Source organism: Mucor mucedo (assembly GCF_025094135.1).
Source record: "Mucor mucedo strain NRRL 3635 chromosome Unknown EV154scaffold_37, whole genome shotgun sequence".
In the NCBI taxonomy this organism is placed as follows: domain Eukaryota; kingdom Fungi; phylum Mucoromycota; class Mucoromycetes; order Mucorales; family Mucoraceae; genus Mucor; species Mucor mucedo.
The window spans coordinates 215,108-237,576 of NW_026252321.1; the positions used below are offsets into that span (position 1 = coordinate 215,108).

At 36.5% G+C, this 22,469-nt stretch overlaps 9 protein-coding genes across 9 annotated transcripts; 4 read left to right on the plus strand and 5 right to left on the minus strand.

The window, feature by feature from the left end:
- Window positions 1-374: 374 nt before the first annotated feature.
- On the plus strand, window positions 375-1,356 carry EV154DRAFT_480698 (uncharacterized protein; the record flags this gene model as incomplete). The annotated part of the gene is made up of 5 exons (XM_051598345.1): window positions 375-469; window positions 525-824; window positions 887-1,036; window positions 1,105-1,167; window positions 1,227-1,356. 5 exons carry the CDS (start codon window positions 375-377, stop codon window positions 1,354-1,356), a joined length of 738 nt encoding a protein of 245 aa, XP_051458504.1.
- A 488-nt stretch (window positions 1,357-1,844) lies between these two features.
- On the plus strand, window positions 1,845-3,105 carry EV154DRAFT_506265 (uncharacterized protein). Its single transcript, XM_051601266.1, has 5 exons — window positions 1,845-1,975; window positions 2,031-2,306; window positions 2,390-2,560; window positions 2,626-2,670; window positions 2,728-3,105. Exons 1-5 carry the CDS (start codon window positions 1,881-1,883, stop codon window positions 2,798-2,800), a joined length of 660 nt encoding a protein of 219 aa, XP_051458505.1. The 5' UTR covers window positions 1,845-1,880; the 3' UTR covers window positions 2,801-3,105.
- A 232-nt stretch (window positions 3,106-3,337) lies between these two features.
- On the minus strand, window positions 3,338-5,509 carry EV154DRAFT_506268 (P-loop containing nucleoside triphosphate hydrolase protein). Its single transcript, XM_051601267.1, has 8 exons — window positions 5,234-5,509; window positions 5,136-5,173; window positions 4,955-5,057; window positions 4,737-4,885; window positions 4,240-4,679; window positions 4,077-4,171; window positions 3,852-4,004; window positions 3,338-3,800 (listed from the first exon to the last, which is right to left on the minus strand). Exons 1-8 carry the CDS (start codon window positions 5,401-5,403, stop codon window positions 3,461-3,463), a joined length of 1,488 nt encoding a protein of 495 aa, XP_051458506.1. The 5' UTR covers window positions 5,404-5,509; the 3' UTR covers window positions 3,338-3,460.
- Window positions 5,510-5,947: 438 nt separating this feature from the next.
- EV154DRAFT_506270 (uncharacterized protein) lies at window positions 5,948-6,337 on the minus strand. Its single transcript, XM_051601268.1, has one exon. It carries the CDS (start codon window positions 6,322-6,324, stop codon window positions 6,100-6,102), a length of 225 nt encoding a protein of 74 aa, XP_051458507.1. The 5' UTR covers window positions 6,325-6,337; the 3' UTR covers window positions 5,948-6,099.
- Window positions 6,338-6,797: 460 nt separating this feature from the next.
- EV154DRAFT_506271 (uncharacterized protein) lies at window positions 6,798-7,513 on the minus strand. Its single transcript, XM_051601269.1, has 4 exons — window positions 7,377-7,513; window positions 7,235-7,318; window positions 7,072-7,147; window positions 6,798-7,009 (listed from the first exon to the last, which is right to left on the minus strand). The coding sequence occupies exons 1-4, from the start codon at window positions 7,377-7,379 to the stop codon at window positions 6,978-6,980; spliced, it is 195 nt and encodes a 64-aa protein (XP_051458508.1). The 5' UTR covers window positions 7,380-7,513; the 3' UTR covers window positions 6,798-6,977.
- An 866-nt stretch (window positions 7,514-8,379) lies between these two features.
- Window positions 8,380-13,822, plus strand: EV154DRAFT_442168 (hsp7-like protein). The gene is made up of 8 exons (XM_051596975.1): window positions 8,380-8,597; window positions 8,658-9,412; window positions 10,635-10,663; window positions 11,326-11,449; window positions 11,519-11,734; window positions 11,825-13,015; window positions 13,075-13,192; window positions 13,255-13,822. The coding sequence occupies exons 1-8, from the start codon at window positions 8,405-8,407 to the stop codon at window positions 13,665-13,667; spliced, it is 3,039 nt and encodes a 1,012-aa protein (XP_051458509.1). The 5' UTR covers window positions 8,380-8,404; the 3' UTR covers window positions 13,668-13,822.
- A 10-nt stretch (window positions 13,823-13,832) lies between these two features.
- On the minus strand, window positions 13,833-17,506 carry EV154DRAFT_463305 (chloride channel). Its single transcript, XM_051597629.1, has 14 exons — window positions 17,167-17,506; window positions 16,861-17,112; window positions 16,702-16,802; window positions 16,310-16,636; window positions 16,148-16,262; window positions 15,916-16,085; window positions 15,747-15,854; window positions 15,491-15,636; window positions 15,340-15,414; window positions 14,945-15,255; window positions 14,835-14,887; window positions 14,752-14,772; window positions 14,179-14,694; window positions 13,833-14,126 (listed from the first exon to the last, which is right to left on the minus strand). Exons 1-14 carry the CDS (start codon window positions 17,456-17,458, stop codon window positions 13,959-13,961), a joined length of 2,655 nt encoding a protein of 884 aa, XP_051458510.1. The 5' UTR covers window positions 17,459-17,506; the 3' UTR covers window positions 13,833-13,958.
- Window positions 17,507-20,472: 2,966 nt separating this feature from the next.
- EV154DRAFT_562741 (uncharacterized protein) lies at window positions 20,473-21,830 on the minus strand (the record flags this gene model as incomplete). The annotated part of the gene is made up of 2 exons (XM_051605738.1): window positions 20,473-21,461; window positions 21,521-21,830. The coding sequence occupies 2 exons, from the start codon at window positions 21,828-21,830 to the stop codon at window positions 20,473-20,475; spliced, it is 1,299 nt and encodes a 432-aa protein (XP_051458511.1).
- A 147-nt stretch (window positions 21,831-21,977) lies between these two features.
- On the plus strand, window positions 21,978-22,424 carry EV154DRAFT_562742 (uncharacterized protein; the record flags this gene model as incomplete). Its single annotated transcript, XM_051605739.1, has 2 exons — window positions 21,978-22,027; window positions 22,175-22,424. 2 exons carry the CDS (start codon window positions 21,978-21,980, stop codon window positions 22,422-22,424), a joined length of 300 nt encoding a protein of 99 aa, XP_051458512.1.
- Window positions 22,425-22,469: the final 45 nt, after the last annotated feature.

A 22,469-nucleotide genomic window follows, 5' to 3' on the forward strand; every position in this document is an offset into this window, starting at 1 on the left:
TCAATCTTCTCTATATTGGCTGTTTTGAGTTTCATATTTACCCTATGTAACCTGGAATCAATGAGCCAAAGGCTCTTTCACTTGCTCCCATTAAGCATTTATGTTACTTTGCAAACTCTTTCATATCATTTTCTTTGAATCGTCTTTGTCTGCTATTTTTATCATACTTTACCATATTGTCGAAAAGTGTTTAGAGATGCGTCTGTCAGAATTAAAAAAACTCTATTAGAAGCTTCTATTGTCGTAGAAATCTGCATGAGTTACACAATAGTATAAAGAGACCAACTGTGGCTTGCCATATTTTGTTGTATTTAAAGATGAGGTTTCTGATTTTGTGGTACCTTATACATCTTAAATATTATAAACAATAAAATATGGATTACATTTGCACAATCTGTACAGATTCTTTGGAAGGAACAGACGATAAAGCCGCAGTCCTCCGCTGTGGACATACTTTCCACCGACTGTGGTAGAAAAAAATCTGCTTATTTATCATTTTTTTTCACTAAAATATTTTCTGTTAGTATTACCACTTGCGTTGATATTTTTAAAAAGTGCCCTCTCTGTAACCTCCCATCAATAAAAACACATGTGAAAGATATATTTTTAAACTCCAACACTGCGTTTGAAGCAGCAGAAGACATAGAAGCCAAGCATGCGTTGAAGGAATCACGATTTGCAAATAAATACTTGATGGCTAAAGTCTGTGTTCAACAAAAACAAGTGAAAGAGTTGACAGTAGCAAAGTATAACGCTGAATTGGATGCAGAAACGGCACAAAGAAGAGAGACCCAACTCGGCGAACGAGCGGAAGAATTTGAGCGGTAAATATATCATATTGCAGTGCCGTAAGACGAATGATTATATTAATATAAATGTACCAAAGAAAAAACTTTGCTATTAAGAAAATGCAAGCCAATCAAACCAAAGTTTTGAGTGAAAAAGTAGAAAAACTAAAGATTAATGTAAAGCAGAATGAAAAGGAATGGTTGTTACGTATCAAGAAACGAGAGACCGAGATAGCTGCTTTAAATAAGTTAGTATTCACAATAACTATAAGCTTGGTTTGATTCCGCTAATTAAAACAACTTTTATTATTATTAGTGAGTTAGCGAATTTACAAGAAGCTTTGGATGTGCAGGAGGTTAAAACAGAAATATGTAAAAAGTAGGTGTTTTAAGACCATCCATGTAAAATCAAGGTTGTAATGACATTTCCTTTTATAGAAAAATTGAAATTGCTGAAGCGAGCCTCAGCGCAAAGGATCGTGATGCTCTACATCTGACATACCAGATCAAGCTTTTGAACGATAATAAAGACTTCATAGCTAATAAAGCAACTAGTACACGCTCATAAGAGAAGTAAGAATTAGATATACAACTTGAATATCTTTACTAAAATGATATCCCTCATTTTGTTGTTGCTAGCAAGTGTTGCTTTATAATCATTATGTACTTAATAAAGCTGTCTTTTGTTCTAATAGTCTATTTTAACAATCGGGTTTGAACAAAGGCTAAAGTTTCCATTACTAATAATAATAATTGGCACTGAAAATGATCAGTATAACTGTCGTGGAGGCTACTCTGGCTGCACGAGATTCCCCTAAACTCCATATCGCCGCGTTATTTACGGTTTCTATTTACAAGGGACTTATGGACAGGTAGAGTGTACTTACGTTCCTCCTCAAAGGTTATACACTATTTATGAAAGTAGTCTGTGAGCTCACTGCTCTAAACCCCGCCCGTAATTTAATTCATGCTGTTTGCTTTGGCATCAGTTACACGAGATATCAAACGACGTGACCTTTTTTTGCTTCAGCTTATTTTTCCATTTCTCTTTCTCTCTCTATCTATTTCACATACATCTAAACAAGTACAGATATGAAAGCTTATTGTTCAATCTGTTCCGACCCATTAGATTCGCCAAAACATACACCTGTATTTCTCCCTTGTGGACATACTTATCACGGATCTTGGTAAGCTAATGGTTCGGCAATGAGTTGATTTACTTCTTTTACTTATAAAGTACAGTTGTAATACTTGGCTTGAATTATCTCAGAAATGTCCACTTTGTCTCCGTTATACAACCAAGCTGAATGTTCACACGTTATATATCTCAACTGAATCAAGTCCCAAGTTAGATAACACGGATTTAAAGAAAGTTGTTGAACTTTTCAAAGCAAAGCAAAGCGAATACAAGAAATTATTAAAGGAAGCCAAAGTGACTAACAAGCAACTGGTGTCTGAAATCAAAGCACATAAACGTCGAACTTCGCGATCCAGTAGATTGTTGCAACATGTTGTCGAGTACGTTTTTATTTTATTTTATTATAATTTATACATGTATTGTATCTCTACCAGGAAATATAAACTGACAAAAATTTAAATAGGGCACATGATAAAAGTCTTACAGAGATTGGGGTCAAAGTTAGGGACTTAAACCAGCAAAAGGCACTTTTAGACAGGAAGAAAGCAAAGATCATTAGAAAATCCAAGAAGCGAGAGATAATGTTTTCCGAATACAATAAGCAACAAGACATTATTATTGATAAATTTCGATTGTAAGTCTTCTATATTTTTGTAGTCAATTCAAATTAATTCAATATATTATGTGTCTGTTTGTTAGGGAGTTGGAAAAGACACGAGAGAAACTTAAAGAAAAAAGAAAGAGGTAAGTATAGTTCATCCCATATCATATATCCCACTTAATAAACATAATACTTATCAGGTCCTTTCGAGTTGATTCAAATTTAAAAGTTACTCTCAAACACGGATTTACCTTTTTCGGACAAAGTGAATAAAAATTTAGACTAAGAGATTAGTTTTCCAACAGTTTGATAAGCTAATAAAATTTTACTTGTAAAATCTTTAAGCCTCCACCTCACTAAATTGAGGCGAAGAGCCACATTAGAGGTGGCGTTAAGGCTTTAAAGACATTTGACCGTCCTTAGACATCCCTTATGAACCGAGAAATAGCAAACATATTCTTCGCAGTCATCACATCACGATTCCAAAAACTATTGTATCGTTTGCAAAGCAGTATCTGATGGATGTATAGTGATTTTTGTCAGTAACGCAGTTTAAACCCATTAAATTATTATGAAGACAAGAATTGCATGTCTACAAAAGTATTGCTTAAGTCGAAAATATAAAAATACGATGTTTGATTAGGGTTTACTAAATCGGATCTGCAGTCTTATATCATTTTTTCCCAAAGAATTGATGATATTGTTAGATCCGTAGGAAGAGATTATGTAAATAAGTTTTGGGAAGATGAAGATGGGAGAATTACCAAAGATTAACTTGTAAATTCACCTACCAAACTCACTCACACATAAGTACATTCCAACCATTATTAGCTTTCAGACATACAGAAAATCGTTGTACACTTATTCGCTTTGATACTTATACCGACCCATGAATTCACACTTTTTTTTATTTGGCGATATTTGCACATATAATTATTGTAATAGATCCTGAGATGTGGTCATTGAGAATTTATCCTCGGTTGAATCATCCGCTTTTCCATTTTGGTGGGAAACAATCCAGTCATCTACTAATTGTACTGCGCTTTCCGGCTGTTGTTTATGACCCATCAAGAAACCTTGTAAATGGGCCATACTGAAAGTCTCCTCTGGTATCTTACTTGCAAACATGGAAGGTAATTCCGACTTTACAGGTAAACCTGGGTAAAATTTGTGAAATAACTCTTGTGCTTGTCTCTTTGTTGCATTTCCAAAATGAACTCGAACGTCTATACGACCGGGGCGAATAAGAGCATCGTCCAACCTATCAATATGACTAAATCATAGGTTAGTACCATGATGGCATATGTGCCTTGATTCTATGTACTTTGTGGTCATGCAAAGAATACGGCCCTCTTGTGCTGCAACACCATCAATCGCATTGAGTAGGCCAGAAAACGTAATGTTGTTGGCACTAGTTGTATCACCCTTAACTCTTTGGTTAAAAGCTGCATCAATATCTTCCAACAACAAGATACATCTGTGAGAAATAAAATACACTATAGTTTAATACAAAGAAGGCTGCAGCTCGTGAAATTTGATCGCATGATACCTGCTGGGTGTATCTGATACTAGCTCGCTTAATGTATCATCAGTCAGACTCTTATTACTCAAGTTGACGACATAGATGTTCAAACCAAGCTCACCCTGTGATGAATGGGCGGGGAAATTGTTAATTCTTTTATCATTGATTATGCGACGCATATGATACTCACAGCTAAAGAATAAACAAAACTGGTTTTGCCTGAACCTGGGGTTCCATACAACAGATACCCTCTACGGTAAGGAATACCTCTGTCACTGTACCACTGTTCTGATCGAAAGAAATCTTGAGCATCATCTACCAATTTTCTCTTGACATTAGTTGGGATGACAATGGTTGATAAAGGTCTCTTGGGTCTGGATCGTGTTCTTCTCCAAGCACCGTATTGGTCCGCCGCAAATACTACGGTTCGACTTTTATCACGATCTATAAACTGTTTTTGCGCTTCAAAAACGAGGCTTTGTAAGAGTTCTCTGGATTGTCCAAAGGTACTAATTTGAATACGTTCAAGTAAAGCGCTGGAATTTGTTACGGCTGCAGCTGGAGAAGATGTACCGGGACGCTCTCGGGATAACCAAACTAACCTATTCTTATAAGTGAAGAAATGCATGCCTTTCGATTAGGAGTTAATTGACTGTAGAAATCAAAAATCAATGTGTAGGATGATACCTGGAGCAGGTAAGAAATAAACAGGAGGCAACATAGCGTCTAAACCTTCGCCCGGTAATCTCTGTCCAGCCCGAAGAATACTAGTGGAGACCGAGAAGCGGGATGTGTTTTTACTGTAAGGTTGCTCACTAAGCCAGTTCAAAATCCAACTTTTCGTGTATGCATAATAAAATATAATGAGTGATTTGACAGAAATAAACATGTAACATGTAGTTTACCTGTAGGATTCATCTCTACTATCAAAGTCTGCAGTAACAATCGTCTTCTTTTTAACAAATTCAAAGACATATCCGCCAAAGTATCTAAATCCCGCAACCGCACCTATCAAATTAAAACTTGTTATTTACATTTATTCTCTATAGGATTCTGTTCCGTAAGGTATATCCTAATTCAATTTACCACCAATTACAGCTAATTGAAGACCGCCCGTAGCCAGCCTAAAGGGTAAGAGTTAGAATATACGGAAAACGTTAAGCCTAAACGTTTTGTTTACGTACTCTCCTATGCCCAACTTCTCCGCAACATTGACAACAATACTTCCTAAACTTCCTGGTTCATTAGGAGTCATGGTAGACATGACTCTTGTTGCCTCACCCGGTGCACTTTTTGTAAAATAGGATGTGAATGGTATGGCTAGAAATGACGAGCGTGTTAATGAGCGATTCATGACGCGTGTAATTTTTAAAGACGAAAAAGGGCACACAGATATTTTTTTTTTTTGTTTGCTTTGTTTGTTTATTCGGAGTCCCAGCGTAATGTACGACACACAAAAGAAGCGGATAAATCCTTTAGCGTAATCGGATTTTCCCTTACCATATATGTCTTGTCGTAGCAACAAGCCAAGACATGGTGATACAGAAAAGACAAAAAGAAAGCTGATCCCAACAAATCGTATTAGTAAGACGATAAGTTCATTATTAATGGAGCATGTATTATGTAATAATTAGAAAAGTGTACATTCATCGAATGACAAAATCAGCTGTAATCATCTGAAAGAAAAGAGTAATCAAAGTAAGGTCATCTTACGCAAAAGGATAGAAGAGAAAAAATAGGGGAATACATGATTTCTTACAGATGAATGGAATATGCAATATGCATGCGCCACAACTTGTTCCACATGTAGCAAATAAAAGATCAGTTGGAATTTAATGGACGCAGCAAAAATAAAATACACTGTACGACTTTACTATAGGTTGCGCAAAGACTTAAGGTTGTGATTTTTTTAGACAAAGATGTTTTTTATTATGACATGGTATTTATAAGATAGAGAAAGGGAGAAAAGTGGCGAATGTGTACAACTATAAAAAAGTGTGTATAACATATATAGATATTGGTATATGAAAACAAAGATTTGGAAAATAAATCAAGGATCCGACATGTGGACTTGGCGACGAGCAATGGTATAAGAATAACCTTCGTACATGAGAAGCATTTGATTGGTATCAACATAGACAGGTCCAGAAAAGGCGTCGCTTAGAATCCAATTGGCTTGGTCCATACTCCAAAGCTTTTCAATCTGTGATTGTGCTTGCTTATCGAGACTGAGCCATGATTGACCGGAAGAATAAACCCATTGAATAACTGCCATCGCGTTCTAAAATTTTAAAAGATAATAAGAAAAAACCAAAAGAAATTAAAATTTGCTTTGCATTTATATATTCGGTTTCAGCAATTTTTCCCTTGGTGATACAATTAAGGTTACACCCACAGCTTTTCATTCGTTCTTCTCGGTTTAGTCATTAAAACAAGAATACGGCCGTTATTTATGTCATTCCTAAATAATGTATCCATGGTTAAACCATCTCGTCTCCATGGAGAATCTGGCTGAATACAAATTTACATTTGTAGATATGGCTTTTTTACTCTTTTTTTTTTTTTTTTTTTTTTTTTTACTATAGCTACAGCTGATTAAGGTTCATCGACTTCGCCACCGCAATATTACAATGGCGTGTACTGATATTTTCAACTCTTGTGACAGCCAGACTAGGCCACATTTTTGTCTACTTTAGGTAAGATAAAGTTTGACGAATACTTAAGTGCCTTTGCCTCTTTATAAAAAGTGCCACTTTCCATCTTGTTATTTCTTTCTCTTTCTTTCTCTTAATGTGGATGGCCGAACCATTCAAGATCTAAAATGGTATTTGGAGTAACCCAAAAAAATATATATATAATGGGTGATATAAAAATGGTTTATTATGCATATGATAAAAAGAAAAGTTGGATTGCGTGTGAACAAGGTTTTTAAAAGAAGAGATCAAGAATTTGGATAAGAGCTAATTGAAAAGTGATGTTGAATATTTCGTGTTTTTCTTACATGTATTTCCAATGTACTTACCACCACCAAACAAGGCAAATGCAATCAAGCCCATAGCCCAGTAAGGATATTGTGTCTTGACTACAACCTTAGTTTTCTAGAAAGAAAAGTTGAGTGTTAGTTTCATTCCTTTATTTGGGTATGCTTAGTTCTTTTTTTTTTTTTTTTTTTTTTTTTTTCGTACCTCTGAAGCCTTGGCACCAACTAGGCCTTTTGCTGATCTATTCTTGTAAAGCTCGTTTTTTTGACGGAGAGTAGGAGTAGAAGCCTAAAATAGCTCTGGCTAAGTAACAATACACACGAGTTCAAGGTTTTATTCTACTTACCATGTTTGAAATTTGAAAATGAAGGTATAAGATGATTAAGAGAAATAAAAATGAATTCGTGTAAAAATAGTTTATTTAAGGCACTGCTGAGTTTAACAAACAAAAGAAAACCAAACATGGCGAGACGTGATTGGATAATATCGCATTAAGACATTATTATTTTTACTCACGAAACAGTTGTCTTCTGTTGACACAACACTTGACGAGACAATTCCTTTTTATTTATGACGGTGCATCATCTTTATTTTTTAATAAAGACAAGGCTAAGGGACTTATGTGGCATGAAAAGATACTCATGCATTAGCGGAGGTGTTACATGCGTACAATGGGAAATCTCTCACTGCACGAACCATAGCCAATGGTTCACAAAACATATTTACATTCAGGAAAAAAAAGAGGCTAAATTTTATCAGTGGCATAATAAATGGTTTTCTGGTAGATAATACTTGGCTTATCTTTGACTAAAGATGAATCAATTTATTAATAAATTAAGTACCGTACAATTTTACCGCAAAACCTATATTTGCATTGAAGGACAAATTGATCATGCTTGATTTAAGCATTTTTCAGGGGTACAAAATACTCAGGAGTTACTTTTATCAAGCCTACTTTGAGATAGTATGTGTTTTCCACTACAAAAAATTAGGGGAATTTTTTGATCTCTCTCGTTATCATCGTCGTTGTGATAACGAGATTATGCGATATCTACCTTCCCCAAATGATTAATGTTTACGATGAGACGGGGTAAAGCATGGAAATGTCTACACTAAATAATAAAGATTAAACTCGTTGTTCTATTTACGTTAGAACTGATAAATCGGTATATATATTTTTGGTGCAAATATACCAGATCTATAATTGCCTTTATGTTATCATGAGATTGTCAATTGTTCCCACGGGTCATTCAACAAAACCCAAATAGACATCAGATAAGGTTCATTGGCCGCAACCTATATAAAAACGCAAAAGTTTTTTTTTTTTGGTGTTAAGCTTACTTTTTATTCTATTATTTTTTTAATTTATTAACAATGGCTGCCATTACTCAAGAAACCTACCAAGCCAGTGCCGATTACCTCAGGTCTAATTTGCCTGAGCATTTTAAAACGGTTGAACTTGGTGTCATTTGTGGTTCTGGATTAGGTGGTTTAGTCGAGACGATTGACCAAACTACCAAGGTCGAGTTTTCTTACAAGGACATTCCCGGTTTTGTTTCCAGCACAGGTAAACGAAACACACGAGTGAAAATATAACTATGTAAAATATATTTAATGGTATATTTAGTTGCTGGACACGCTGGTAAGCTTGTATTTGGTCATTTAGGTGAGTCACGTACCCCTACTGTATTTATGGTGGGACGTTTCCATTGCTATGAAGGACACACCATGTTACAATGTACTTTACCCGTGCGTGTGATGGTTTTGTTGGGCATCAAGGCTCTTATTGTGACCAATGCATGCGGTGGATTGAAAGACGTACACAAGGTAGGCGATTTGATGATCATCAATGACCACTTGTCTCTTCCCGGTATGGTGGGCAACAACGCTTTGATGGGCCCTAATATTGAATCCTTCGGACCCCGATTCCCAGCTGTTTCCGATGCATACACATATGCACTCCGTAAGTTGGCTTTTAAGGCCGCCTTCGAAGTAGGTATTAGTGAAAAGGATATTCGTGAGGGAGTGTACGCTATGGTCACTGGCCCCAGTTTTGAGACCAGAGTGGAAGCACGTTATTTAGCCTCCATTGGTGCTGATGCTGTAGGCATGTCCACCGTACCCGAAGTCGTGGTTGCTCGTCATGCCGGTGTCAAAGTATTGGGCATCAGTTTGATCACCAATGATGTGGTGAGAGCAAGAGGAAAAGATGCTAAACTAGAGGTCATGCGAGAATTGGGCTTAACCCAACAAGTCGATACTGAAGAAGATACCGAAAAAACTTTTGCAAACCACGCTGAGGTATTGGAAACAAGTGCTATGCGATCCAATGACATGCAACGTATGGTCATTCGTTTCGCTGATCTTTTAGCTGCCTCTCCCGTTATTTAAATTGTTATTTATTTTTTATTTTAATTTATACATATAAAAAAACACGTCTTCTTTCCCAATGGTTGGCATGAATTATTTCCGAATATGGTACATTTCGGACCTTGAAATGCGCTAACCAGCCGCTGCTGTTGCAACAAGCTGTTTTTTGGTCAATTCAATTAGTTTCTAAACACACGCATGTATCGTAAAATTATTTACGATTACTTCTTCTTATTTAAAGCGTAATACAATTACGAAAGAGTTATTTTAAAATGGGTGTTCAAATATGAAAATAGCACTCTCATCAATGATTCGTCTATCAGACGCTTAGTTTTTTTTAATGCGTAGATCAATTTACTAAATCACTGTTGTTCCAACCTTAATGTGCAAGTAAACTCTGGCTTCGAATATTGAAATTGGTAGATTTATTGAAAGTGCCAGGTCCTTCCATGCACACTCTGGAGGAATCTAAATTGTATATTAAGAGAAGTGAGCCCGTGCAATATTTCCAAACTGTTGGTATTTATTATCCTACTTAGATTAATCGTTCGATTTGTTATGTTTTAGGTAAGATTATAATTATTCAAAGTAACGTTCATAAACAAAAAATCAAATAATAGAAAAGCTCAAGGCATGCAACTTTCCCACTTGAAGTACAAGCGGCTATTCGTGGCACCTTGGATCCACCCTGCGGAGACAAGCCTCGCATAGAACCTTCTGGAGTCTACGTGCGTAAAAAGAAAAATCAAAGTTGATGAAGTGTTTTTTTAATCAATGTAAACGACTAGACACTCACAAACAAATGGAAAAAAAATACTACAAGATAAAGGATCCTTCGCTTTTGTGGCCTACAATGTAAAGTCTGTTCTAATTGTTAAATCTTATGCTCAATTGACTGCGGATTCGTTTGTTCTATGAAATGTTTCTTTTAAAGCACGCTATTATTTGCGAACGCTAGAATAGTGGTAGAATTTACGTTACATACTGGTAATTTAGTTTCCTTGCTCTATCTTTTACAAGCAATAGGTGTCCTTAATCCGACCATCAGCTAGGCTCTAAAAGGATGTCTTTGTCGTTGTCAAAAGATTAAAAACATGCCGTGATAAATAGGTAGAAATATTTGATTGGTTGATGTGATCGCGGAGAAAAGTGGAATACATCGTTCTGCAAACTTCTAAATCGAACATTTTTTGAGTTCAGTGGAAATTTGTTTAAGCTGTTTTGGAGTGTCGAGCAATCGTTTGTACGAGCATTACAGTTCAAGTTGATTCCGCCTTACTTTATTCTTCACTATTACCCGAAATGCCTAATCAAATTCATTTATGGAGACTTTTAGGAGAAAAAACACGCATTCACAGCCGTTGTTTCCATATTCTACCATCTGGCTTACTTCGCTCGATGAATAATAGGGGCAATATCCGTAATTGAGTAAAGCTGTCCATCTCCATATTATTGTCAAAACCTTGGTTTTGGGGGGGGGGGTTTGGTATTCTTATTATTTTAGAAGGCAAAGGCTCTGATACTTACATTAGGTATAATTGCTTATGCACTCTTTCTACTGTGTTTCATATTGTCAAAGTCAGGAACTTTAATAGATACAAGGTTTACTTGGATTGCGAAATTGGCTTTCAAACTCGAACACCCTGGTAATGAGACCAGAAAAAAAAAAAGAATAACTACGAAAGAGCCAAATACAAAGTTTCGAACTGAAGTTTAATTGGATGGATGTTCCATTCAAAAAATGCACCACTGAGTTCAGCGTACGTAAACTAAAAAGGAAAAGCACTAAAAAATTGTGACTGGGGGAAAGATAACTTATTACTTTTTAAAGTTATTTTTTTTTTTGATCGAAAACGAAAGAACGAATTTTTGAAGTCCACCCCGGCCAAAGATTTTATTTCGTAAGGTACCTGGCATATATAAAGTGCCATCTTTTTTTTCTTTTTTTTTCTTTTTTTTCTGTTTTACCCACTTTTTATACAAACTACAAAAATGTACAACTTATCAAAGGTTGCCCACCAACGTCTTTTCCCTACCTTGGCACGTAACGTAAGTTAAATACATTATCCGACAGTTGAAGATTTTTTTGTTAATCACGCTTTTCTTCTCGTTCTTTAGACTGGCGTTCTTTCTACCGCCAACCGTGCTTACAGCCAAGCCGTCAATGGTCCTGTCATTGGTATTGATTTGGGTACTACTAACTCTTGTGTCTCCGTTATGGAAGGCAAGAACCCTAGAGTTATTGAAAACGCTGAAGGTGCTCGTACTACTCCTTCCGTTGTTGCTTTCACCAAGGATGGTGAATTATTGGTTGGTCAAGCCGCTAAGCGTCAGGTAAATATCTTTTTTTTGAATTATGAGTCATTTTTCTCGGGATGTATCGTTAAGTGTCGTTTGCTGACATACGGATATTTAATTTTTTAGGCTGTTGTCAACTCTCAAAACACCGTTTATGCTACCAAGCGTTTAATCGGTCGTCAATTCAAGGATCCCGCTGTTCAAGCTGATATTCCTGCTGTTTCATACAAGATTATTGCTCACAACAATGGTGATGCTTGGGTTGAAGCCAACGGTAAGAAGTACTCTCCTTCTCAAATGGGTGCCTTTGTTTTGGGTAAGATGAAGGAAACTGCTGAAGGTTATCTTAGCAAGAAGGTTAAGCATGCCGTTATCACTGTTCCTGCTTATTTCAACGATGCTCAACGTCAAGCTACCAAGGATGCCGGTAAGATTGCTGGTCTTGATGTCATGCGTGTCATCAACGAGCCTACTGCCGCTGCTTTGGCTTACGGTCTTGATAAGACTGGTGATTCTACCATTGCTGTTTACGATTTGGGAGGTGGTACCTTTGATATCTCTATCCTCGAAATCCAAAACGGTGTCTTCGAAGTCAAGTCTACCAACGGTGATACCGCTCTCGGTGGTGAAGATTTCGATTCTCACCTCGTCCGTCATGTCCTCAAGGAGTTCAAGACCGAGTCTGGTATTGATCTTGCTGGTGACCGTATGGCCATTCAACGTATTCGTGAAGCTTGTGAAAAGGCCAAGATCGAATTATCTTCCACTGTCCAAACTGACATTAACTTGCCTTATATTACCGCTGATGCTTCCGGCCCCAAGCATATCAACACCAAGTTGACTCGTGCCAAGTATGAAATCCTCGTCGGTGATCTTATCTCCCGTACCGTTCCCCCTTGTGAGAGAGCCATGAAGGATGCTGGTATTGCCAACAAGGACGTCAACGATGTCATTCTCGTCGGTGGTATGTCTCGTATGCCCAAGGTTGTCGAGACTGTCAAGTCCGTCTTCGGTAAAGAACCTTCCAAGTCTGTCAACCCTGATGAGGCTGTTGCCATTGGTGCCGCAATTCAAGGTGGTGTCCTCGCCGGTTCCGTCACTGATATCTTGTTGCTCGATGTCACTCCCCTTTCTTTAGGTATTGAGACCCTCGGTGGTGTCTTCACCCGTTTGATCAACCGTAACACTACTATCCCTACCAAGAAGGCTCAAGTCTTCTCTACTGCTGCTGATGGTCAAACTCAAGTTTCCGTCCGTGTCTTCCAAGGTGAACGTGAACTCTGTCGCGATAACAAGCTCTTAGGTGACTTCAACTTGGTATGTATATTTAGTTAAGGTTAATTGAGAGGGCAAGGACTAACATATTCTTTATATAGACTGGTATCCCTCCTGCTCCCAAGGGTATTCCTCAAATTCAAGTTGAGTTTGATATTGATGCTGATGGTATTGTCAACGTCAGTGCCAAGGATAAGGCCACCAACCGTGATCAATCTTGTAAGTATACATAGTAAAAGGGCTAAAGGGAAATAGTTATTGACTCACTTTATAAAAATTAGTGACCATTGCCGCTTCTTCTGGTTTAAGCAGTGACGAAATCGAGAACATGATCCAACAAGCTGAGGCCAATGCTGAAGCTGATCGTGCTCGTCGTGATACCATTGAGATGGCTAACCGTGCCGACTCTGTTATGAGCGAAACCGAAAAGGCCATGGATGATTTCAAGGAACAACTCGATAAGGCCGAAGCCGATGCCCTTAAGGAAAAGATCACTGCTCTCCGTGGTGAAGCCTTAAAGGCTCAAGCTGGTGAAGCCAACATCAACCCTGAAGACCTTAAGGCTAAGATTGACGATCTCCAATCTAGCTCTCTTAAGCTTTTCGAGATGGTTTACAAGAACCGTGCCGCTCAAAACGATACTGGTTCCGCCACCGACAACAACAACAACACCACTGGTTCCAACCCCCAATAAATTACTAAATATTAAATATCCCCTCCCCTTTCCGAACCCTTTTCATACATACACCCCTTCTCCTTTTTAGCTATGAACTTGTAGATTATCTATAGAACAAAATCTTTCTATACTCAAAAACTTAAAAAAATAAAATTGTAGACACTATTATTATTAATGCGCATTGTCCCTCTCTGTCATACACAAATGAACTTTTCTGATTGGTCCCGCATTCACCTTTTTACTGCTCTGCAAAACCCATAAACTCGGTATCACATCTTAATATTAAATTAAAAAATCATGGTCTATTATTTATTCCTCTTCATCCAATTCTTTCAAGTAGGCTAGTAATCTTCTTTTATGAATGATACCAAGGTATCTGCCATTTGTGTGTGTGACACAGACATATCTTGCTCCGAGTTTAGTAAACATGTCCATAAGCAACGTCATTGACGCATTTTGGTTGATTGTTAAGGGTGCCTATAAGCTATTAATACCAGCAAAAAAAAGAAATGATAGAACAAATACTTACATGATCAATATACTGCGAAAAGTCATTCATAGATTGTTTTGGTAGGGTAGCTTCCAAATTATCATGACCGTGTGCCAACAAGTTTCGTACGGGTGTCTTCAAATCATGATTTACTGGAGAATGATCTAAATTTGTCACACGGTTAAAGTAACATGGTACTTTCTCTATTTCTGCTTCAGTCATCGCGGAACTGGTAAGTGTTAATTCCAATTGTTCTATACAGTGAACAATTTCTGAGGTGGCGATGTAACCTTCCAAGATATTGCCATCACTTAAAATGGGGAATCCGCCATCTTCAGAATAACCCATGGCACCAAGGATGGATAATTTATGCTTGATTTTACCTATAGAAATGGGCTCATCTGCATCGATGGTGGAAAGGTATTCTGTGATTTCCATAATTGTCATGGTATGAACGTATTCTCTTCTGGATTCCAAATATGGATACCCCTTTAAATCGATTAACAGATCATAGATTCCCTCTACAAACATTGCATCAGCAACCCATTTGGCAACCTAAAAATTAACATGTCATTAAGCATAAAAACAAGGTTTTTTTTTGTGTGTGTGTACCATAACAGAAATCATGATTGGCTAATTTTAAATAAAAGGTCAGGTGATATTAAAATCAAATGGTTTTAGATCGATTCACTTACTAATGCATATGTCAAGGAATAAGTCAGCTCAAACATGATGACCACCAAAGAAACTTAAAATAAACATGATGGTTGATATAAAGTTTTTTTTTTTTACACATGATACTTACTTGTTGTTCTGGTAACACCAGCAAGCCCAGCTGCAGCTCCCACAATTGCATACACGCCTGGAATAACACATTCACCACGCGTAGCAAGATCCAATTCACAAGCAGTAAAAGGCCATGCACCAGGGTAGGTCAGTGTGAGATATTGCATAATGAGACCAATTATTCTTCCAGTGATCGCACCAATGATAAGGCTAGGTAAGAAAATTCCACCGGGTACAGCACATCCAAATGTGATCATAGTCAGCCCCATTTTAATGATCAATGTCGTAATCAGTAAATAAAGAAGGTTTGGGATTTCTGCAACTGTACGTCTGCATAATTAAAAAAATGTGGAATTGATTATTATTTTTTTAGATAAAAGTGTAAGGTATACATGCAAATAATGAATAACTTACGCGCAGAGACCGCCGTTATCATTGGTAGGTGTACACTCTGAAAACAAATTTGCTGCAAATGCACTAAGTCCCATTCTAAAATATGAAAACGTTTTTTTTTAGTAAATTCAAATTTGAAAAAAACGTTAAATAAAAAAGCGGTTATTCTCACCTTGAGAATGGATTCCAATAACTCACAAGAGCAGTAACAAGCATGATGCATAATACTTCAGTAATTGGATACTTACCAACAACAGATGACTTTCTAAAGTGTTGATATTTTATGTTAAAGTAGGTCACAAATGCACCAAAAAACCCCTAATGATATACACCTTGATTTTAGTAATGGCATTGTCAAATAAATATGGTCTAACCCATTGCTTTGGCAACCGGTTTTCCTATGTTTGTGTTTATGTGAAGAGACTTACTGCGAATGCGCCGCATAGAATCAAAGGAACCATTTCAAATAAGTGATATTCTTTATCATAGGAGACTTGGAATAAAACAATCTTTCCAGTTCCAAAAGGGTCTGAGATCTAAAAGGATTATGTTAGTCGTTTTATCATGAATATTTTGCTAATTTAATATCTAAATTACCTTGAGTACAATAGCAGCAACCATGGCACAGCAGTAGCTTCGAATCATGGTCTTCATTGGAAAGTAATAACTGACTTCTTCCAAACTAAATAAGACGCCTCCAATAGGTGCACCAAAGGCAACAGCAACACCAGCTGAAGCTGCGGCTGATAATATTTCTCTCCTTTTACCTAAAATGATTAAGGGAATTGTTAGAAAAAAATTACAATGAATTCAGTCTAATCTATTTTACTCTCGTTCTTATTAAATTTAGGAAACAATCTGCAGGCGATATTTCCGGCTGAGCACGCCAAGTGAACAAACGGTCCCTCTTTGCCGGTATTGAGACCGGCTGATGTGGAGAAAATCTGCAGGCGTGTTAGTAATAATCTAATTTACTGCATTTGTTTATTACCATTCCTATACTCTTGACAATAAGAGTTTTAATTCCCAAGAACCCCTTAATCACAAATCCACCTAGGATGACTTTGACTTCGGGAATACCGGAACCTGCACTGTAGTACGCATACTTTGTTTCATACTGGGGTGGTTCCAATTTTTCATATGAAGCAGCGGCAGTAGTAGATGGATCTCCTCGGATGCTGGTAAAGGAGAGTGAATCAAAAGGAATCGATGCCATAGAAGGAGATTTTGAAAAGGGAATGGGTCTAGAGGGTTTACGCACTGTAACCTTCTCTGCTGTAAATTTTACCATGGCAGCAGCAATTAATGAAAATGTCAGCTAGAATGTAGAAAAGGTTAAAACTATAGCCATGTAATATAAGGAGAATTGTCATCGGAACTTACACCAAGCACAGTATACATGATCATTGCAGTATGATATGTTTTTCCTTCCCCTTGAACATCAAAAGCCTGAGGCCACGTCCTCCATGCATCACATACTCCTTCTTATAATAAACAATTAGTACCGGTTTGGGCAATCGTATAAAATTTTAAAATAGTCACCTTCGCTTTCCCAACAACAAAATTTGCTGTTTAGTCTCCAGTTTGTTGTACAGTAGCCTTGTTTAAGGTCAGACATCCATTCTTGAACAACATCAATAAACCAAGAGATGGCAGCAACCACGGTTCCAATTAATATAACGAGTATCCATGCCTGCGATGCATCGCTTGCTTTTAATAGCTCGCCTCTCACACCTGGCACATCTTGAAGTCTCCGCTTTCGGACACCTTCCTTAATTCGATCATGAATCCAATCTAGTCATTATATAAGAAACCAATATATTGCCGAAATGAAAAAAAAAACCTTACCTATGCTTGAATAGGATTCACTCCAAACTCTAATACCGGTACTCTCTTTAACCAAACCTTGTCTGTCTTCGTCATAAGACCCTGTGCGCGTAATAAACCATTTAAATTTTTTGTGTAATCCATTATCATTGGATGTTGCGGCTGAGGTGGGAAATACGAGAGGATCATGTTCTTGATAGGGAGATGGCAATGGTATAGACAATACTGGGGTATCTTCTGTGTTATAATTCTTTGCCAATTTAGAAGATCTACGGCGATCTAATAATGAGGTTCTTTCTGATGTGTCACTCATTCTCAAGAGCCTGTATAAAATATTTTTATTTTTTTTAAAAAAAACAGGATTAAAGGGAAAGGTTAATTAATTATTTCTCTCTATTTATAAACATTTTCTTCTCTGTCTCCATTGTTCAAATGATCATCACGGGTCCAAAAGAAATGATGAAATCAGAGCTGATAGAGATTGAAACACAGCATTTGATTACACCCAAATTAATTTGACATTTGTGCAACAAATATCTTAGTTGCATTGCCCTTCAATAATCTTTTGTCTCATGTTTTTCTACTGATAAAAACAAATCGTCATTTATTATGCATGATTGTGAAATAAAGGAAAGAAGTGTTTGAGGTTTGGTAAAAAAAAAAATTAAAGTTTTTTTTTTCTTAGTATTATTCTTGGTACCACCGTGATTTGGACAGCCCAATTGGTTCAAGAAACATAAAGTTCTAACATTATTCACATATACAAATAAAACTGGAGGAAGCAAGTATCCGTCTGTATAGAATTTTGCTTAATTTAGATAATAAGTTTGTCTACTTCTATGACGGGAAATTACGGCAATTTGTAATATGTGATACTTGTCAAAATTTATTATTTCAAAAAAAAAAGGCCGTTCCGTGAGCTCTTCCCAATTTTTACTTGACATTCTTATCTGAGAAAGAAATTTATTTTGTATTACATGAGTTTGTTTCTTGAAAGCAGTACTTTTTGGTACCTGAGAAAGTCCAAATGTTGTACTATATTTAAGCGTAATGAAAGAAATGGATTTGGTAGAAATCTGTTTTATTGAAAGAATATTTATTTAAATTCAGGATTTAATTTCATCGTCCATCGACTTTGCTTTATAAATGAGTGTATCAATAACGGGACGAGGTTCTGAGATAGCGAACAGGCTCTGATTTCAATAATATGGGATCACATGGTCTTGAAACAGACATCAGGGGACAGGCATTACGTTCATTTACGGAAGGGCAATTTATTTAAGAAACTTATTGTAGACAAGATATTGGGGTTGGCATTAATTTCTAAACCACGAAATCTTTGAGAATTTGATAATTGATTCACAGTACTTTTAATATGTATAACTAAGCTAACAGGCTGCACTAAACTATTCAAATACCTTCAATTTATTGATAAAACAATGTTTTATATACAGGGGACTGTTACGATTTCAATCCTTGTAATATGTCGTGTCTCTTTCTTATTAAGTATGTATCAAATGAATCGTCGAAAGGCTAACGCCAAGTTCTTATTTTTGAATGTTCCAAAAATCACTCTAGAATTTTCTTTTTCGGTTGAAATGTTAAGAAGCCAGCATGCATCTGTTTAAATTCAAGTGACGATAAAAAAAAATCTCCACATTACAGTATCATAACTTTGAATTAGATGATCTTAGTTTTTATTTCTAGACAAGCTAAAACTCATTTTTAGATATGTTCTCCATATTTTTAGGCAAGGAGAATATATAGTTTAAACAAAAAAGAGTCCGATTAAATTGTCTTTTTTTTTTAAAAAAAAAATTGTAATTATCTTTGAATATAATTGTTTGTTAAGTCTAAGGACAGGTAGAATTCCGACACAACAACAGGATATTATTTGACATAGTGCACGACTATATAAACTATTCATCATTGTAAGGTCCGGTAGTTGGATTACTGGATCTATCATAAATGGTGCCATAAAATACCACATTCAATATAATTAATGGAGACAAGTATAAAGAACTTGATCCCCAGGTAGAAGATTATGCGAACGTACTGTGTCTATAATACAGAGAGTAGGGCTTTTACATTATAGAATCAGCATTATATTATGTGAAATATATTATACATAAAAACACATAAAATAGTGATTATATTCGAGGAGTCAAATACGAGACAGCTTACGTTCGGCGGGATTCCAATGCTAGTAATAACACAAATAGGATTTTCTCGTCTATGGAATCGTGATATGACTGCTTGTTTAAACATGGTTGATATTGTTCGTTTAGTATCCCCTTAAAATTTAGACCCGGAGAAGCTCCTCAGGAACAACGGAGAAGCTCCTCAGGAACAACGAAGAGCAAGGACCCAAAATGACCAAGAAAACATCAGAAATGTTCGTCAACGTCGCAATTAAAACTTTCTAGATCTGTTATCGCAGGTCAAACATAAAGTGGTAAGCTCAATTTTTTTTTACAGTCTTTGAACCAATCTTTTTTCGTATTTTTTTTTTTTATGTTGTGAACGATGTTTTTATTTTTACACTTTGATCTCGTATTTTTGAAAATAGTTTATTGAACAAATATGCAATTGTAATACCCACCTATCATTTAGTCTCAGTCGAAAAAGTCGAGAGTTGACTTTGAAAGTTTTGTAATCCAGGACTTTAATTTTAACCAATTGATATTTTGCCCAAGTTTCCTGATACTTTTTGGCAAAATACCCCTAACTAATTCCTTTTTTCCCCAAACATATTTTAAAACATAAAACCCATTCCTTCGTAGTTCAAGTCCCATGTCCGGGTAAAATAAGACTTAGCAGTAACAGAAAGTAACATAGTTCTCGCCACTCACTGATATTAGAAACCGTCCAGCATTTCTTATCTAAGATTAGATGATCGTAAATATTTCGGATCAAAGGAATAGCCAATCATTTCCCGCATATGTCATAATTGAAACACACTTATAAAGAGTTAGTTGTTTGTTTTTATCGCAACATTATATTGCCCTACAGCTCCATAAACAGCAGCCAATTTAGATAATATCATACGATCACTCTTGTATATTAGGATCCCTTTCTGTTAGGACTGGCTTTATTATATTTGTATTGTTGATCGTCCTTGAGCTCCAATGTGACCAATGTATTTAATTGGATTTCGAAAAGATTTTATTAAAAGCGCCGGGGTTCTTTTTTTTTTACCTAAATATAAGCAGCAGTTTAAAATATGTTTTTTAATGAGTAAAAAAATGTATGATCTCCAAAGCACAAAATGTGTATTTGTGGGAAACCAAACTAATGTTTGCGTAACAGCAATTTGGATATTAAACTTTATGATGACGTAATGCTGCGCAATCCAGATGAATACTCCGGAGGTGATAGATCATGATCATATGCTGGTAGTTGCTCCTCAGGTAGTGTTGCCTTTATGAACCTTGGCTTTGTACTTAATGTTGTGTCCTGGATAACCTGAGGATCTCTATAGGATAACAAATTTGGGGGCAGTGGCTCACCAGAGGCCACAGTACCAAAATGCAGCGGTATAGCAAATAGCTCACGTTTTGATGATATTAACCCCGTTTTAATTTTCGCAGTAATGTGCAATTTATAGTCCATTTTTACATGGCGAGAGAAATCAAAACTGGGTGTCATACCAAAAACACTAAAGTTTTTGAGAATGGTTGGATTATTATGTTTACTGATTTCAGTCGGGATAGGTAATCGTATGTAGTAAGTACAGCCGTTTTCACTCTTTCTCTCAACACCGAAGCTGGATTGTTCTACATGACTCATGACCATACTATCCGATCTTTGATACGCTCCAAAACTCACCTGTATATTTCTTTTTATGAACACTTCAATGTGACTAAACAATTCAATTGGTCGTGTAACAAATAGCTGTAACTTGATTAAATCGGAATTTCTATCTAGTAAATTAAAAGAGCAACCTTTGGACAAAGTCACCAGGACTTTATGATTGTTGATGAGTGCTTCTTGCTGGTATATGTTTGGTAGTATATTAGTTGTAGACACAATGTATGGTTCATAACGAATTGTAGTTGGGACTGTTTGAAATGGTCGAATACCAGGTCTATCGAGACAAGCCATTAATTCGAAAACACATGATGCCAAATGGTTTCTGTACGTAGGCGGATAATTCACCATTGGGATTTCACACATAAAAGGAAATTGGTGTTCACCAGATTCGATGAGTGGCCATTGCTCTTCATTGCGTCTAGCTGTTGAACCCCATAATACTGTCTTTATCGCAAACAATCTTTCTCCTCTCTTCCGAGTATGTGCCTCATGATGAATACGTTCTATAAATGAAGTGTTTATAAAGATTGGAATCACGCTATCTAACTTTCATCTTTTTTACCTGATGCCTTAAATACCAGTCTAAGGTGTTCCGCTGCTAACGGTGTATCTAACTTCATATGAACCATCCCTTCAAAAATAGATCCGGGGTGACAAGTTGTTTTGTTAGTATTACCATCAATGCTAGTGATAGATATAGAGAATTGTAATGGTGGTTTCCGGTATTTTCTATTGGAGCAATCCACATATCGATATCCGTCTACGTGATCCACAGTTGACGACCGTCTAGTAGATAATGAGGGGGTATCTCTTACGTCTTGCCAAGATAACGTTCGTTCGAGTAGTGGATCTTGATAATTATCAGTCGACATACATGAATTTACGTTTTTTTTTAAAAAAAATAGAAGGGAAAAGAAGGGAGGAAAAAAGTAAAGACGAATGACGGTAGAAATGTGTATCCGGGGAAAATATTTGAAACTCCAAAAATATCGGTTGACATATAATGCCGACTCCATTTCATGACTCATTATGGTATTTTGTTGCGTAACGGTGTCCCCTCATTATCCAGGTCCCAAAATGAATCAAGCAAAAAATACTAAAACAAGAACTTCACACATCTTCTATTTTTACCTGTTGCTTCCCAAAAAAAAAAAAAAAAAATCTACACTGATCCATGGATGAACTTCACCCAAATGTTATTATTAACAGTTCAAAGAATTGGAGCTGATTTATTCAATGAACTTAAATCAAAATACGAAGGAATTTATGGATCTAAACCTAATTTTGTTGAATTGATTGAAGAAATTGGCCTTAACTTTTTCAACATTGCGAAGCCAAGAAAGCAGGGTAATATGATGGCAGATATGATGGCCAATCTATTTGGCGGAGGAAGTGGTAGTGGTGCTAATCCTTTGCCCCAATTGGGCGCTGGCAATGCAAAATCCTCTGGTGAGGATCTGGATTAAAATGTCTTTTTTCACCTTTTGTACATATTTTTTTGAGCCTAAGCT

Excerpts from the sequence above, each read along its gene's own strand:
- EV154DRAFT_506265 (XM_051601266.1), top strand. The coding sequence starts at position 1,881 with ATGAAAGCTTATTGTTCAATCTGTTCCGACCCATTAGATTCGCCAAAA. Across the intron at positions 2,307-2,389 it reads TTGTTGCAACATGTTGTCGA|GGCACATGATAAAAGTCTTA; the intron begins GTACGTTTTTAT and ends AAATTTAAATAG. Across the intron at positions 2,561-2,625 it reads ATTATTGATAAATTTCGATT|GGAGTTGGAAAAGACACGAG; the intron begins GTAAGTCTTCTA and ends TCTGTTTGTTAG.
- EV154DRAFT_506268 (XM_051601267.1), bottom strand. The coding sequence starts at position 5,403 with ATGAATCGCTCATTAACACGCTCGTCATTTCTAGCCATACCATTCACA. Across the intron at positions 5,058-5,135 it reads TCAATTAGCTGTAATTGGTG|GTGCGGTTGCGGGATTTAGA; the intron begins GTAAATTGAATT and ends TTAATTTGATAG. Across the intron at positions 4,005-4,076 it reads GTATCAGATACACCCAGCAG|ATGTATCTTGTTGTTGGAAG; the intron begins GTATCATGCGAT and ends TATTTCTCACAG.
- EV154DRAFT_506270 (XM_051601268.1), bottom strand. The coding sequence starts at position 6,324 with ATGGCAGTTATTCAATGGGTTTATTCTTCCGGTCAATCATGGCTCAGT.
- EV154DRAFT_506271 (XM_051601269.1), bottom strand. Across the intron at positions 7,148-7,234 it reads TTGGTGCCAAGGCTTCAGAG|AAAACTAAGGTTGTAGTCAA; the intron begins GTACGAAAAAAA and ends TTTTCTTTCTAG. Across the intron at positions 7,010-7,071 it reads ATTTGCCTTGTTTGGTGGTG|CTCTTATCCAAATTCTTGAT; the intron begins GTAAGTACATTG and ends CTTTTCAATTAG.
- EV154DRAFT_442168 (XM_051596975.1), top strand. The coding sequence starts at position 8,405 with ATGGCTGCCATTACTCAAGAAACCTACCAAGCCAGTGCCGATTACCTC. Across the intron at positions 11,735-11,824 it reads GTCAAGCCGCTAAGCGTCAG|GCTGTTGTCAACTCTCAAAA; the intron begins GTAAATATCTTT and ends TTAATTTTTTAG. Across the intron at positions 13,193-13,254 it reads CACCAACCGTGATCAATCTT|TGACCATTGCCGCTTCTTCT; the intron begins GTAAGTATACAT and ends TATAAAAATTAG.
- EV154DRAFT_463305 (XM_051597629.1), bottom strand. The coding sequence starts at position 17,458 with ATGAGTGACACATCAGAAAGAACCTCATTATTAGATCGCCGTAGATCT. Across the intron at positions 16,263-16,309 it reads TTGTCAAGAGTATAGGAATG|ATTTTCTCCACATCAGCCGG; the intron begins GTAATAAACAAA and ends ACACGCCTGCAG. Across the intron at positions 14,127-14,178 it reads TTTCGCAGTATATTGATCAT|GCACCCTTAACAATCAACCA; the intron begins GTAAGTATTTGT and ends AATAGCTTATAG.